The sequence below is a fragment of the Felis catus genome, chromosome D1 (assembly GCF_018350175.1).
Source record: "Felis catus isolate Fca126 chromosome D1, F.catus_Fca126_mat1.0, whole genome shotgun sequence".
NCBI lineage: Eukaryota > Metazoa > Chordata > Mammalia > Carnivora > Felidae > Felis > Felis catus.
The window spans coordinates 23,874,254-23,888,473 of record NC_058377.1 but is presented as its reverse complement, the minus strand read 5'-3'; the positions used below and the strand labels follow the sequence as shown (position 1 = coordinate 23,888,473).

General features: G+C 50.8%; 1 protein-coding gene and 1 long non-coding RNA gene across 6 annotated transcripts in view; one reads left to right on the top strand and one right to left on the bottom strand.

Annotated features, from left to right (window-relative positions):
- The first annotated feature begins 4,380 nt into the window (after positions 1 to 4,380).
- Positions 4,381 to 14,220, top strand: part of KIRREL3 (kirre like nephrin family adhesion molecule 3) — a 553,211-nt gene continuing 543,371 nt past the window's right edge. Inside the window, exons 1-2 of one of the 5 annotated variants that reach the window (XM_023239293.2) lie at positions 4,381 to 4,513; positions 6,999 to 7,452. In XM_023239293.2, coding sequence (XP_023095061.1) covers positions 7,398 to 7,452 — 55 coding nt within the window. In that variant the 5' untranslated portion in view covers positions 4,381 to 4,513; positions 6,999 to 7,397. Of the gene's footprint in view, positions 4,598 to 6,998; positions 7,453 to 14,220 lie in introns of all 5 variants that reach the window. The other 4 variants (XM_023239292.2, XM_023239294.2, XM_023239295.2 and 1 more) reach the window with 4 other exon arrangements.
- Positions 12,057 to 13,339, bottom strand: LOC109491882. The gene is made up of 2 exons (XR_002145454.2): positions 13,077 to 13,339; positions 12,057 to 12,803 (listed from the first exon to the last, which is right to left on the bottom strand). It is a non-coding gene; the product is annotated as an uncharacterized LOC109491882 (long non-coding RNA).

Here is a 14,220-nt window from a genome sequence, read left to right as displayed (position 1 = left end):
ATAATGGCACCACTTCCCCTATCTGTCTGACACTTGGGTTCAAAATGTGTACTCAGAAATCTTCCTTTCCAGTTTTTCAGATGTGCCTAGTTCCAGATGATTGATATGGAATTTCCTGGATCTCCTTGCATCTAAAAGCATCAGATGATGAAGAAGGAAAATCTCAAGCCTGAGACTGGAGAGTCACAGGAAGGACAGCAAGACTTTTTCAGCCTAAGTGTATTTTGTTTAGGCACCATTTAGCAAATAATTACTATATGCCAGGCATCGACCAATACGCTCTGCAAAGATAAATTCCATAAAGTGGTCCTTGACCTTGAAGATCTCACGTACAGGATAGAAGGTAAACATGTAAATCAGTAATTATAACAATTAATAGTCACATAATAAAAGCTCATAAATGCTGTGGTAACTTAGATGAATAAGCTGTTCATTTTTTTTTGACTGAAGGGAGGAAGAGGGAAGCAAGGTTCTCATGGGATGATAGCCCGGCTGGTTCTTGAGCAATGCGCACCTGTTCATAGGCAAAAGAACGAGTAAAGGCAGAAAATAGTGCCAGGAGAGGAAATAGTATGAGAAAGGTGTGGAAAAGGAAAAGTGTCTCTAACCCATGAAGAGTAATTTGGCTTTAAGGGTGGGTTGTGAAGGAGGGGGCTGGCGATGAGGCAGAAAAGGCATGTTTGCTTGACAAACCCATGTATATAACATGACAGAAAGTTTATATTCTATCATAGGGAACACCCACATTTTTAAGCAGGGGAAGATATCGCAGAACTGAGTTTCAAACGGACTCATGTGGTACAACAGTGGGTGAGACTGGGCAATGAATTGAGGAGGCTGGGGTTTCAGACAGAGATGAAGAAAACTGGGCCTAGGGCTCCTGAGCTCAGAATATTGGGTAGGAGGTCCATTGCTAGCATTTAAATAGAAAAGGGGTGTGTGTGTGTGTGTGTGTGTGTAAAGTTTGAACACACATGAACTTATATAACTTTATAAAGATGGATGTATAATTCTTATATCTATCTATTGATAGATTTTTTTATATAGATAGAAGGAAGGAAGAAAAGAAGGGAGGGAGGCAGAGATAAAGGGAGAAAACACAGAAGGAAGGAAAAATACCACACACAATAAGCAAAAGTTAAACTTGTCACCTAGGAAGGAAGCTATAAGAGGTTTCGAGGGAGGTACAGCTGTTCCCTTGGATGCTGTGAAGGTTCACTAATATATCACATCAGTGTTTGTGTCGGGGGGGAGTTGGTTATGAAAAAGAATAATGGAGAAAAAGAATAAACACAGTATAATTTCAAAGACTTTGAATATCACCAATGAGTCATAAACTGGAATTTCACTTTGTCTTCCCATACTTCCACAATTAGCCTATTCCTGTACACAAAAAGCACATGGCGTATTCTGAAATGACACAAGGCTTGTTGCAAGCCCTGAAGAGGGTTGCTGAGACTTGTCTTCGGTACCTTCCCCAGAGTCTGGACAGAGGTCCTGGCCTATGCACTCGGCCAACGCTGAGACAAGGCATGAGGGAACTGTCACCTCCTTTCATAACGTTTCTCATATATTTTCTTCCCTGTAAATTATCCTCTCCAGGCCTTTGCTGAGAGAGAGAATGCTGCTCCCATGTGAATTGAATACCCAGTGCCCTGCATGCATGAGTGTGTCAAGGCTAACCAGGTCTATTGTTCTTAAACAGGGCTGCCAGAGAATTGTCTCCTTGTGCAGAATGATGCTGGAGAGATAAAAATATCTTTCATTTCTATAGTGCTATGCATCTTAAAGTGTGTTCCACATTTTGCAAACTATATATAGGCTCAATTCATTACCCATCCCCATAAAATACAGCCAGAGCAGTGGCAGGCACATGCCAGATGTTTGACAATGGTTTAATAACACAGCGAAGAAGAAGTTAAATTGGATTCCGAAAACAGGAAATGGGATGTGGGGCACTGGGTAAAACTTTACCATTCATTCAACATTATGTACTGAGTGCCTACCACCCACCAGGGCGAGAGCTGGTGCACCCCTGTGAACCGAGGAAGCCCTGCGTCTGATCGCGAGGAAGATTCACAAGCAGGCACATTTTCCTGGCAAGGATGATTCGTATTGAGATGGAGTGAACATACAAGGTGCCGTGGTCCTTGTTGCCTTCCAAGGGAGTCTCTGGAGCTAGCCACCCCAGTATGCGCATTCCCTTGCTTTAATAAAAGGTCTGCCTCAATGCAGTTATAGAATGTATGCTCAAGAAAGCTGTTCTGGATCTCAGGATCCAGGCGTGGTTCCGGGGAAAATAAGTGGAGGAGGGAAGCCACAAGTTGAGCAGGTTGGGGAAAGATGGAGAGCATTCAGAGTAGGAGCGTGGAACAGCTTGGGGAAAAACTGTGACCAGTGAGAGTGGAGGGGGCTATGCAGATTCCAGGGCTGCCCAACTTGTTTTCCCATCAGTCACTCACAATCACCTGCCCTGACATGCGGAGCCCTGCGGAAGGGGCTCCAAATCTCTCCAGGCTGAGCGGTGTAACCTCTGGAGGATAGGCACCAGAGTTTCAGGACTGGGAGGGATCCTGGAGAGTCATTGTCCCAAACCAGTCATTTTCACAGATGAAGAAAGACATGTCCCAGTTCATTAAGGAGCTACACAAGTTTGGGGTGTCCCGGCCAGAGCCCAGGTCAATAGACTCACCCTGATCCCCTCACTTAAGCTTGGTCTTAGGTGAATCAGGGGGACAGACTCATCCTGCCCTTTGAGAGATGCTCCTGGCAGCTGGAAACCTGGTCTTTGGGGCCCTTCTGCACTACGGACTCAGCACGGAAGCACAGCTCACCGTCTTATAATTCACCTCCGTAGATATAATCAAGAAATTTGGCTCAGATAATGAAAAAGAAATCAGCTAGAAGGTTGTGACTGTCCAGGCCAGACAGGCTGCCACCCAGGGAGGACCCCTGAAGACCATTTGGTCTCTGGAGGTATATGTGGCTTTGAGCCTTATTGACTTACCTGGGACAGAGAGTCAGATTACCCTAAACTCCCTGGAGGGGCCTGTTCAAGATGTGTTTAAATCCCTGGACAAGAGGGTATTAGCCAGCACTGGCAGGATATATGAAAAACAAAAGGAAATGTGGTTTATAATGTATCTGTGCAACAAATATTGTGAAGAGGCATTAAACAGGAAATGCTCCACTCGTGATGACTGCCTGTCTCATAAAACAGCCTCTCCCTCTTCCTCTCTTTATCCAGGGTGGTGACCCCTTGGGAACACAAGAAGACAGGGAGAGGGTGTCCGGCCATCAGGAGCGGTGCAGGGGAGCCCCGAGGGCAGGGCAGTGCAAACACAGGACCAAAGGTTGGGGCTCTGGGCTACAACTCAGCTGGGCAGTTTCCTGTACTGCCCCAGGCAAGTGGGCCTAGACAGACTCATCCAGAAAGGATCCAGCCTGACAACCTCCAGGGCAATTTCTATCTTATTGAAGAGCCGATGAGATGTTTCCTATTTTTTCCCCATGTGTTTACTTTTCCCCAATTGGAGGACAAACTTTCCAAGAACAGGAATTCATGTATTCATTCGACACGTCGTTATTAAGTACCCAAACAGGCCTTTGCACAAATGGAGGAAATAATAAATATTCCAGACATCGCACTAACATCAAGGAACAGTCACTGGAAAGTAACAATGAGCTAGGGTCTGCATGGTCTGTGGGAACTCGGCCGCTCAGGGTATTGAGAGGCAGTATCCCCACAGCGCTGCACCTGGACCCCTCCCGCCTGGTCTCTTTGTCCCAGACCTCAGAAAACTCTAGGGGCACGCTTGCTGCCAGGAGAGCAGGGCTTGGAAGCAGTCCTGCGGAGACTTGGCCCTTCTGAAGCTTCTTGGCCAGCGAGCAGCAGAATTTGGAGCCAGCCCTATTCTCTGTGGGCTCCGGCCTCCGCGTATGTAACGCACGCCAGAGCCGGGTGGTTCAAAGGACACAGGACTGGGCACTGAAGGCCCTGGAGAAGGGGGCTGGGGATTGATGAACTCGGCCTCCTGGGCTATGGTCCAGGACAAGAAATGCTGGAGAGGATGCCACCTGCTGGTGAGGGACCACGGCTTGCGCTGTGGGCGCATCAGAGACCTGGAGCCGGCATGTGCACAGAACAAGAATTCGGGCAGTTTTCCAAGTGTTGGTTTTCTGCTGTCTCTTTAGGGCTGTCACGTCCACGGGCCGTGCCCAGAGCCCCAGCGCCTCCCGTCCCGGGCTCTGGACGCGCAGGCTCCCACGGTGGGATGGGGGTGGGGAGGCGGTCTTCCTCTTTCCCTCCCCTCCATGTCCCTCCCCTCTCCTCTCCTCCCCTCCCCTCGCCTCGCCTCGCCGCGCCGCGCCGTGCACGCCGAGGTCTAAGACTCTCCACTCTTCTCCATCAGGTGGAGCCGTCCGCGCCTCCCGCCTCCCGCCACCCGCCTCGCCCGCGAACTGCGCGCAGGCACCTTGCAGCGCCAGGAGGTTAACCGAACCCCCGGAGGAGGTGAGGCCAAGGACCCGCCGGGCGGAGATGGCCGGGCCGCCGTCGAGGCTGGCGCCAGAGCCCGGCCGGCTGTGGGTCCTGCAGGTACCGCTGTCGTTCTCGCTGCCCCACGTGGTGGCTGCCGAAGATTGCCGTGGTTTTTCCGGCACTCAGGCTTGAAACGCCTCCCGGTCGTTTTAGAGGCAGGCAGCTCACCACTTAATCCAAGCTTTTTTTTTTTTTTTCCCCCCCCTTTCTGCCGGAGACCGGAGGCTGCGGGGAGAAGGGGGTGGGGGGGTGGGGTAGGCGGAGAAGGGAACAGGCCCAGCTGGCCAGGGAGATCAGAGCCAGTTTGAGGGTCACGAGGCCAGTCTCAGGGACCAGTGGGAGAGCGAAACAAGGTCCTTCCAACCTCAGATTCCTACCATCCATCTCCTGTCCAAGGCTGAGCGTGAGTGTGTGTGTGTGTGTGTGTGTGTGTGAGCCTGATTTTCTTGTATTGCACAGTTCGCTAGCTTCCTGACCCCGGCTTTGTAATATTTCCCTGGGGGCCGAATTAAGCAAATCTGGGCCCCAGGCCACTTAGGAATTAACAGTCAACATGAAGCAGCAGCTTAAGGGATAAATGTTAGTTAAAACACCCAACGTTGCTTTGTGAGGTACAATCTACATTCTAATGTTATCCGTCTTACTCACTGCAAGGCTTGCCTTAGGAATGGTGCCCACACCTGAACATTTCTCCCCGCACCCAGTAGATTTCATGGAAAACTCATGCCATGTGCTCCCTCTTAGTATGTTGTCTGGCATAGGTTGTTTAGAATTATCATTCATCTTGTTTATGTGCTAGGTTTGCCTGTTCTGTTTCACTGCGTGGTCTGTCATCAGGTTGGCGCGCTAAGGCTGTGCTGACACTTTGTTTCCGTACCTTGTTTGCTAATTTAGCTGTTAGGGTGCCTCTTTGGGGACCTCTGAGTTTCTGTTGCTCAGCATTTCTTTTTTTTTCCCCCAAAGCTTGCTTACAAATTTCCCTTTGATATGTTTAACAGCCTCTAAGGGATGCAGTTAAATAAACTATTAAGTTAAGAATAGAAAAGTCAACAAAGCAGACACCTACTAATTTGTAGATCTTTGATGTCAACTACCAGATGTAAGCTCTTACCAGCACACACTTTCTCTTGGGGCCCTATTCCTCTTGTTCACCAATACCAAGGGATACATTTTTAAAGTTAACATCCATATGGAAACTTGGAGTTGGAATGTGCCTTGAAGTCAGCAAAATCCCCCAAGTATGTAACACTGATGGAAGGAAGGCTAAGAGTTTCCCAGAAGGCCTCCCCAAGGTCCAGAGACTGAAGAAAGTAATGCTTGGTTTTATACTGAAAGGCACACATCAAGAGAACATCTTTCATTTTTCTCTCCTTACTCTTTACCCCCCCCCCCCCCCCCCGCCTTCTTCCATGCAATGCTGCATATTAGACTTGGTTGTAACCATCCTTATAGTTTGTATCTTCTGTACATCCTCTGCTTCCACCGTGAGCTCTCGAAGACATGGTCTGTGCCCTAGGTTTTATTTCCCTCGGTGCCCGTGTACCCCAGGTATATCTAAATGTCCACCAAGAAAATAGGCCTAGGTAAATTCACTTTGTTATCACCCAAGACATGGAATTTGATTTGAGTGTAGGTTTCACGGCAGGTAAAAAAGACCTGAAGGTTCTTGGGAGGCAGTTGCCTATGACCTTGGCCTCTCCTTCGCAACAGGATTCACAGCACCTCTTGGAGAAAAGACACTCTCGGAGTGATGGAGTGCTTATTAGAGGAGAGGCTGCAAATGCCAAGACGGGCTCCCGTCTCCTTTTTAGGAAATGCACAAACCGCGGTGATGATAATAATAATAAATGGGCATGTGTCACATACCTGCTTGATTTCCCTCTCGTTCCTTCCTTTTGTTTTGCAGGAGTAGTGCAAAGCAAACTAAGGTTTGCACGTTCAGGTTTTATTACCTACCTCCCCCTCCTAGGAAAGTCTCCAAAAAATGCAAAACGTGCTTATCTCTTCCCCAACTCCTGAGACTCCCGCTGCACACACTGGCCAAGTCCTTCCTGGGGAAAGATGCATCCCCCCCCCCCCCCCCCGCTCCCTCCAACCCTCGCGGCTTCCCTTTTCCCTTTCAGCCGGTTCCCAGTCCCCTGTGCAAAAGGCAGGGCATGCATATTTTAATGCGTGTGCATGCATATAGTCATGCTTAACTTCACTCCCGTTGAACAACATTATGTGGTGTGGACAAAAAGTCACAGCCTGCTCCCTGTTCAAGATGCCTTTTGGCCAATAACGGTGACAAAAGCTGAATTTCCCCCTAAATGCGGGGGTGGGGGGTAGGGGGGTGGGGAGAGAAGGCGAGAAAGAACAGAGCCTCCCCCCTCCGCCCTCCGCTTCGCATAGATCTCCTTTCTCCAAGTGTTTCCTCTTTAATTATGACCTGTTTCCCCTCCCTCTCCCCCCGCCCCAGCTTCAGTGAAAGGAGCCCTTCTGTCACTCGTCACTGGCTCCCTCGCCCGCCCGCCCGCGAGCTCGCGGTGGGAGGAGCCCGCCTGAGGAAGCCGTGAGCCCGGGCTGCCGAGAGCCACAGAATGGATCTGCTCCGAGCGGGGACGTCGCTGACGATCCCGGCTTCCCGCGGCGGCTAGGAGCCGGCCACTGGCCTCGGCAGGCTGCGGAGACCCGGAGGCCCAGGGAGAGCCGGGGGCCGCGCGCGCGGAGGCACGGACGCACGGACGCGCGGACAGACAGATGGTTGGCGCGAACCCTGGAGGACCGCGGCGGAGGCTGAGCACGGCGAGCCGCCCGGGAAGAGAAACTAACTGCAAACCCAAGTTGCCCCGCCGGCTTCCCCTCGCTGCGCTAAGGAATGAAACCTTTCCAGCTCGATCTGCTCTTCGTGTGCTTCTTCCTGTTCAGTCAAGGTAGGACCCCCCGCGCGGCCGGAGTTGCAAAGAAAGTCGGCTGGGTTGTTGTCAGGGCGCGGGAGGCTGAGGGCAGGAATGGGGGACAGGCTTCGGAAACTGGAACTGAGGGACGCGTCCGAGATGCGCTGGCCTTGCTCCTTTGCCTTCGCAAATGCAACAAAATGGTACTGTTTATTTTCCTTTGGAAGGCAGGGGGTGGGAGGGGTGACTCTCTCCTCTCACTTGTCAACATCCAGCCCAAACTCTCCGATGCAAATGAGTTCTTTATGCTCCCGGTATGTTAATTAGGCGGTGGCTGTGTGGCGATGCCGCTCTGAACTTCTGGGCACCGTGTCTCCGCCAGACTCAGGTTGGAGAAGGAGAGGGTAGGGAAGGAGGGCTTTGTGCAAGGTGGATATTTCAGCTCCCATACGGTCTGACTTGCCTGAGTGTATTCCAAAGCCACTGTGTGCGGCTGCAGATTACCGAATGCACCGTGGGGGTAATTTGCAGCGGTTGGGAAAAGCTTGTAAAGCGTTTTCGTTGAATCTCATCGGGTCCTCTGAATAAGGCTGAATTCTGAGTCCTACACAGCCGTGGATTCAGGGTCTCAAGTGAAATTTCGCCCCTGGTGCTGATTGTTTCCTTTCTGCAGCCTAGCAGGGGCAGAGAAGCTGGTGGACTTTTCTGCAAAGAACTTTGCTACCTCTGGGCTGGCTCCCTGCCTCTGGGAGCCTCGGGGCCAGGCGGTGTTCCTGAAGGGAGGGGAGGGCACTCTGGGGAGGGATTGCCAGTGCCTACTTAGCCAAAGGCATCAAAAGTCACCTGTGGAATTGAGTGTGAAGGGGATAAGTAAACCGGCTCCTTCCCACTCTTTTGGAATGCCAACGCTGCCTCTGCCATCTGAGGCAACATTTGTGCCAGCCAGCACGGCTCTGAGAGGGACAGGACTCTCTCAGAGAAATCCACAACAGAGCACGTCCATCTGTTGATTAAATGAAGGGTAAAAGTTTTCAAGAAAACAGAGCTCCGCCATGGGTGGCTGGCTTTGCGAGCAAACAGTATGTCTCCTTCTCTCTCCCTGTCAGGGAGAAGCCACATGTAAGCAAAGACCCACGCCTCCTTCCTCTGCTTCTTGTGGTCACTGCAGATTCGCCCCCTGTCAAACTTTGCTTATGGCCATCCTCATTACCCCTGAGGGGCCTTTCCGCGTAACAGTATGTATACGCCCACCCCTGTATGTAATTATAATGTGTATACACACACACAGGCGCACACACTCATGTATTCATATGGTTGTGTGCATCTCACCAGGGCTCCCTACAGCAGCAGGAAGATAAATTGCCTTCCCGAGAGTTTTCAGGCTGAATGAATACGAACTATCTCAGAACACTGGTACAGAAACAGTTTGGGTTCTATTACCATTTTGTGAGATTACCCTCTTTCTTGGATGCCCCTGTGCTTGCTTATGGGCGCGCGCGCGCACACACACACACACACACACACACACACACACACTCCTGTTTTCCTTTGCCTCTTACCAATTTACTCAGGAAGTTGCATGGAGAATCCCTAAAAGGAGGAGCCCACCAGACCCCTCCACCTATGTTCACGGGACTAGTGCACGTCTTAATCAGTCCACGCGTTGTTAGAAAGCTTGAGCTCTGATTCCCCTCTAGATTGGCACAAGAAGCCTTTGGTATCTAAGTGCCTCTTTGGCTGTCTGAAGCATCGCAGTGTGTGCATCTTCTGCTTTTCTTATCCTTTTCTCAGCACCGAGCTATTTCTTCTCTGTCTCATATGAATCTTTAAATATTTACCTATGGAGGTTAAATGCTGTGTTTCATCTACCCTTAGCCCTGAGAGCACTAGGAAGAAACCACAGCGTCGTGCAGTGCCTGGTTTCTTATTCCTGAGCGTTCTGAGCTTGGTCAGCACTGGCCACCCTCCCAAGTGATAGATGTCCTACCTAGCCCACGGGGCTCCAGAACGGGCCGAAAGAAAGACAATGAGACAAAGTGAACATAGCCGGTCAGAATACCCCCTCCCTGGACCCTGTACATTTTGTGAATAGACAGCCTCTAATGACAGGAATTAAGGGCCAAGTGGGACAATTTTTGTGGACTTTTGTGATATACCTTCTGACTTGATCGGTAGACATGTGTTTTAATGTGGATGCTGTTGCGAGTATCGTGAACCCCTCCTCCAGGGGATTCTGTTTGACCCTCTGCACATACACGATTAGTTCACATCCTGTGCCCACCTCCAGAGTGCCATGTATTTACCAAGTTATTAGCCAGAGCGTGTCTACTTCCAAGAGGTCGTGAGGGGACTAGCCCGCAGGCCGTAGGTGACACCCGCGGACATCCCCCTGATGGAAGTTGCACCCTGCCTGGCGTGCCCCCCCTCTGAGCCACCCATCTGACCCACCCTTCCTCCTCCTGGGCTACTTTCGGAGCAAAAGTGCAGAGACTCGGGAATGCCCCCCCCCCTCAGAGAAAACAAACGTCCAGGGTTCTTTTTAGGTCTTTCTCTGGCACTCTGGTGACACCTCCATCTGCTTCCCAGCACCTCTCACCCTGGGAGCCTATGTGTCATGTTAGAGTTTCTGGAAACACAATTCTGGTGCTTCCTGTTCCCGTCGCCTTCGTTTGCACAGTGAGGGAGAGCGCCCAACAGTGCTCTGAAGACTTTGATGCCAAAACATATAAGGAAAGACTCCTAGAGTCCCTCTCTTCTAAGTCGCCCATTCCTGGTTCACCTTTACTTTTCTCCGTAACCCTTTAGAGAGTGGAATTCAAGTATAACTGATGTCCGTGTCGCGCTGTATCCCCTCTTCTTTTAAAGTTTGGGCTTTTCGTGTAGATGGAGATTAAATATTCATTTCCCTTTCCTAAGGTGGCAGTAAAAGGCCAAATGGCATCCCTCCATTTCCGCCCCAGCCAACGTCCGTGGGCCTGGCTCCCCCCACAGAGAAATGGAGAGCTGCCAGTCTGTGCTGCGTGTGGGTTTCTCTCTTGCTGGGGTTGCCTCTTCCATCAGCTGTCAGGGCCGCGTGCTTTGTACAGAGAGGGATAATGTCACAGCACAATTTGCCTCCTGCAGAGACGAGGCATGTTCTGCCCCTGGGTGAAAAAGAATCGATTCTCTTGTCATCCATAAAGTTAGAACTTGCTGTATTTTTTTCCCTTTATCATTTAAGTTGGCCCACAACGATTTCCCTCTGTGCCCTCCTTCATCTTCAAGAGCCACCCCATCCAGCCCACACATCCACCTCTTAAGTAGCTACGGAGGACTAGTGTTCTAGCAGGACTCAAGATCCCTACCTTCCAGACCATCTCAACGCCGAGACGGTCTGGGGAAGGGGCAGGGACACAAAGGTGGTGGCTTGAACCCAGACGCTGTTTGGAAACTTGTTCTCCTCCCTGCTCGCTGACCTTTTCGCCTAGCACTCCCACGGAGTCTGGTCCGGCCTAATTACTTTGTGGGTCTGAGGGTTCTAACTCTGGAGAGCCCAGACCTCTTGTTGGGTTTACATGTGTGCTGTGCTGCTCTGAACGTGTTGGGGTGGAAATGAAAACTCGCCTTTACCTGTCCATGACGTCCCTGAGTTGAGGATTAATCTGGGGTGTCACCTCCCCATTGGGAAGACCCTAAGTGACTTGCCCTCCTGACTTGCTGGCAGGAATCACCAAAAGAGCTGTCAGGTGTCTACCAGAGGAGCAGGGAGGTTCGTGGTGACATGACTCTCGAAGGGAATAGGAGAGCCTGAACCAGACGCGGGGCGCATAGCTTGTGAGTGGAGACAGCCGGCTAAGACGAGGGAAGCCACAGGGGATGGCAGGAAGCATGGAGAAGAAGGAGGCCTTAACTTGCAAGAAACGCCGTTGGGAACGGGGAGGGGCACCAGAAGATAGCCTGAGCACATCAGAGGCAGCCGAAAGAATGGAGGGATCATAGGGGGTACAGGCTGAGAAGGCACTGGAACAAGAAACTGGGAGTGAACAACTTAGCAGACATTTCCCCTTGCCCAGAACCGTCATATAACAAAAGATGAGGCAAGTAGCAAGCACGATGCTCCTCCCCCCACTGGCACCCCAAGTGATATGACGTCTTGTCTAGAGGAGGAAGAATAGCTTCTTTTGTCCTAGAAGGTCAATGCCCAACTGCCAAGGGTGCGGGACCACTTCTTTAACAGAGTTTCTGGGTGAGGGCAGCTGGGACGCCTCTCTTGGGCATGGGGGTGGTCTCTGTGAAAGCCCAGCAGGGAGCTTTCTGTTGCCAGCCGGACCTATTGAGGAAGGAAGAGAAACTCCCCAGGGGAAGAGGGGTGCGAGTGGGGTCAGAGCCTTCACCCTGCACTTACAGAGTATGGAGTGGGGCCTCCCTCTTGGGTTACAAAGAAGGATCTTCCTTGGAACATGGCAGCAGCCAGCTAGGCATGGGACCAAGGAGCCGCTCTCCCTGGTGTGCCTGTGTGGGTGGGAGCCAGGGCCAGCAGGAGATGGGGTGGAGCAGGGGATTAGGCCTGAAGATGCAATTTTTCTTTTTTGTTCAGCCCAGTGGGGGTGACTTAGGCGGCATTATATTGCAGACCCAGAAAAGCACATGAATAATCCAGAGTGAATTCAAGAGATTTCAATAGCAAAATAATAACAATACTAATGATACCTTTGATTTGCAGAGTACTTTTCTTCCAAGGAGATAAAAAGATAAACTGTTTTGGAAACATGAACAAGGAGAAGAAAATTGCCTGCCTAGAGGAGTGGGCTGGGGTGGGGGGCAACAGCATTTCACTTTAGGGTCTCCTGTAAACCAGGGGTGGGGAGGGAGGCACATGGGCGCGGGCATCATCGCAGGCCACAGGCCTTATCCTTCTAAAACCCTGAACTTGTAGGTGAAACACCAGGGCAGGCGTTTTTAATAGGGGTCAACCTAGAAAGAGTGAGGCCCTGTACCCCACCTGTGCCTGGGAGCAGGGACGCTCTAATTCAGCAGTGGGGAAGCTTCTAAAGATCATGAGCAGGCTGGACTCTTAACCACTCCAATAATCCTGATCTCATGGTGGTTCTTACAGCACAGCGATTGGGGCTCCAGCCTTTCCGTAGGTCAGTGGACACCCCAGTGTTCATGGTGCCGGGGCTGGTAGGGGCTCCAGCCCCGGGTGTTGTCTGTTCCCCTTGGGTTTCACGTCCGCGTCACTGCTGTCCACAGGGAGTGAGGCAGTATCCCGTGCTGGAATGTACGAGCTTCACCCTGTTTTCCAAATAGAGAGGGTTTTCATTCCCAGCGAGGGGAGTGATCCAGACAGCCCTCTACATTGAGGCACACTGCTGTCCCTGATGTCACTGCATATCACTTTCTTTTCCCTAGGGAAAACCAGAAACTACAGTTAGGTGTGCACGTCCAGTAGTACAGATACCTAGGGGCGCCTGGGTGGCTCAGTCAGTTACGCCTCTAATATCAGCTCAGGTCATGATCTCCTGGTTTGTGAGTTTGAGCCTTGCATTGGGTTCTGTGCTCACAGCTCAGAGCCTGGAGTCTGCTTCAGATTCTGTGTCTCCCTCTCTGCCCCTCCCCTACTCTTTCTCTCTCTCCCTCTCAAAAATAAATAAACTTAAAAAAAAAAAGAATATAGATACCTTATAGATCATTGGAATACTTCTCCCACATTCACGCAAAGAATGTCGTGTCCTGCTTTCTGCCAGAGCTTGGGAATTCAGCATAGAAGGGCTTCAACATTCCACATGCTCTCAGAACCCACGCTGTTGCCATAGAGTAAGGATCTCCACCACCATATTTAACGTGAGCGTGAATTAACTTCTTGCTCCTGAGCCACTGAAGGAGCTAGGGATCAAACATTGTGCTTTTCCTCTTTTCTCTTCTCCTGACTTTAAAAATGAGTACTCTGGCTGTACATTTCTAGAAGTCAGTAAATGTCAATATTGGATAAGTGTTTCCTTTATATCACTGCAATTTAGCATAAGCTGCTTGGAAACAAATGTCTTCCGCAAGCATACAATGTTTCGGTGAGTACACAGTCAACACCACTACGAGGATTAAATAAATGTCAGCTTTTCTTGGGTATGCTCGTAACAAGGCAAACCCATGGAAATAGCGGCCAGCATGGATGAATCGTGCTCCCTGCGGAATCACTCTGTTGCAGCCCTTGCTGGGGCTTGGAGGGGAGAGTTCACACTCCCCCATCTCCTTCCTGGAAATAAAGGCAAGGGAGTAGCCAGATCCGGGTTCCTCGGGCATGCCCCGGGGAGGTTCCCCTCCCCCATCCCGCCCCACAGTCTAGAAGTCTTCTCATGCCCTCTCCAGATTCCTCCCATCTGTGACCCCACCCTAGACGGACACCACTCATTGCTAAAGTGTAGCGATGTCCAGAACTTAGGACAGATCCGCCCTTTTCCTTTTCCTTTTCCTGAAAGGGGAGGTGAGATCCCCCCTGTAATCTTCCACCTGGGGTTGGTTTCCTCCTGGGCAGAGTGACAGAGATTTTACCTGAGGCTGTTTTTTTTGAAAACTGAAACCAAAACTGCCATGGCTGGGTTGTCAGTATGAAAAAGATGTGTGATTATCAGGCTGAATTATCAAGATGGTCTTCTTACTTGGCCTGTGTTCCCTGGACAGTTATTGCAAGTTCAGTGTCTTTCTAACCGATGCCTAGAAGACAGGAGTTTGAAATCTGACACCGACTTGGAACAGTGACCACCAAGCCTCGCATTCGTCTTTCCACACTTTATCCCCAGGGGCTCCATGTCGCCTGGTGTCTCAGAG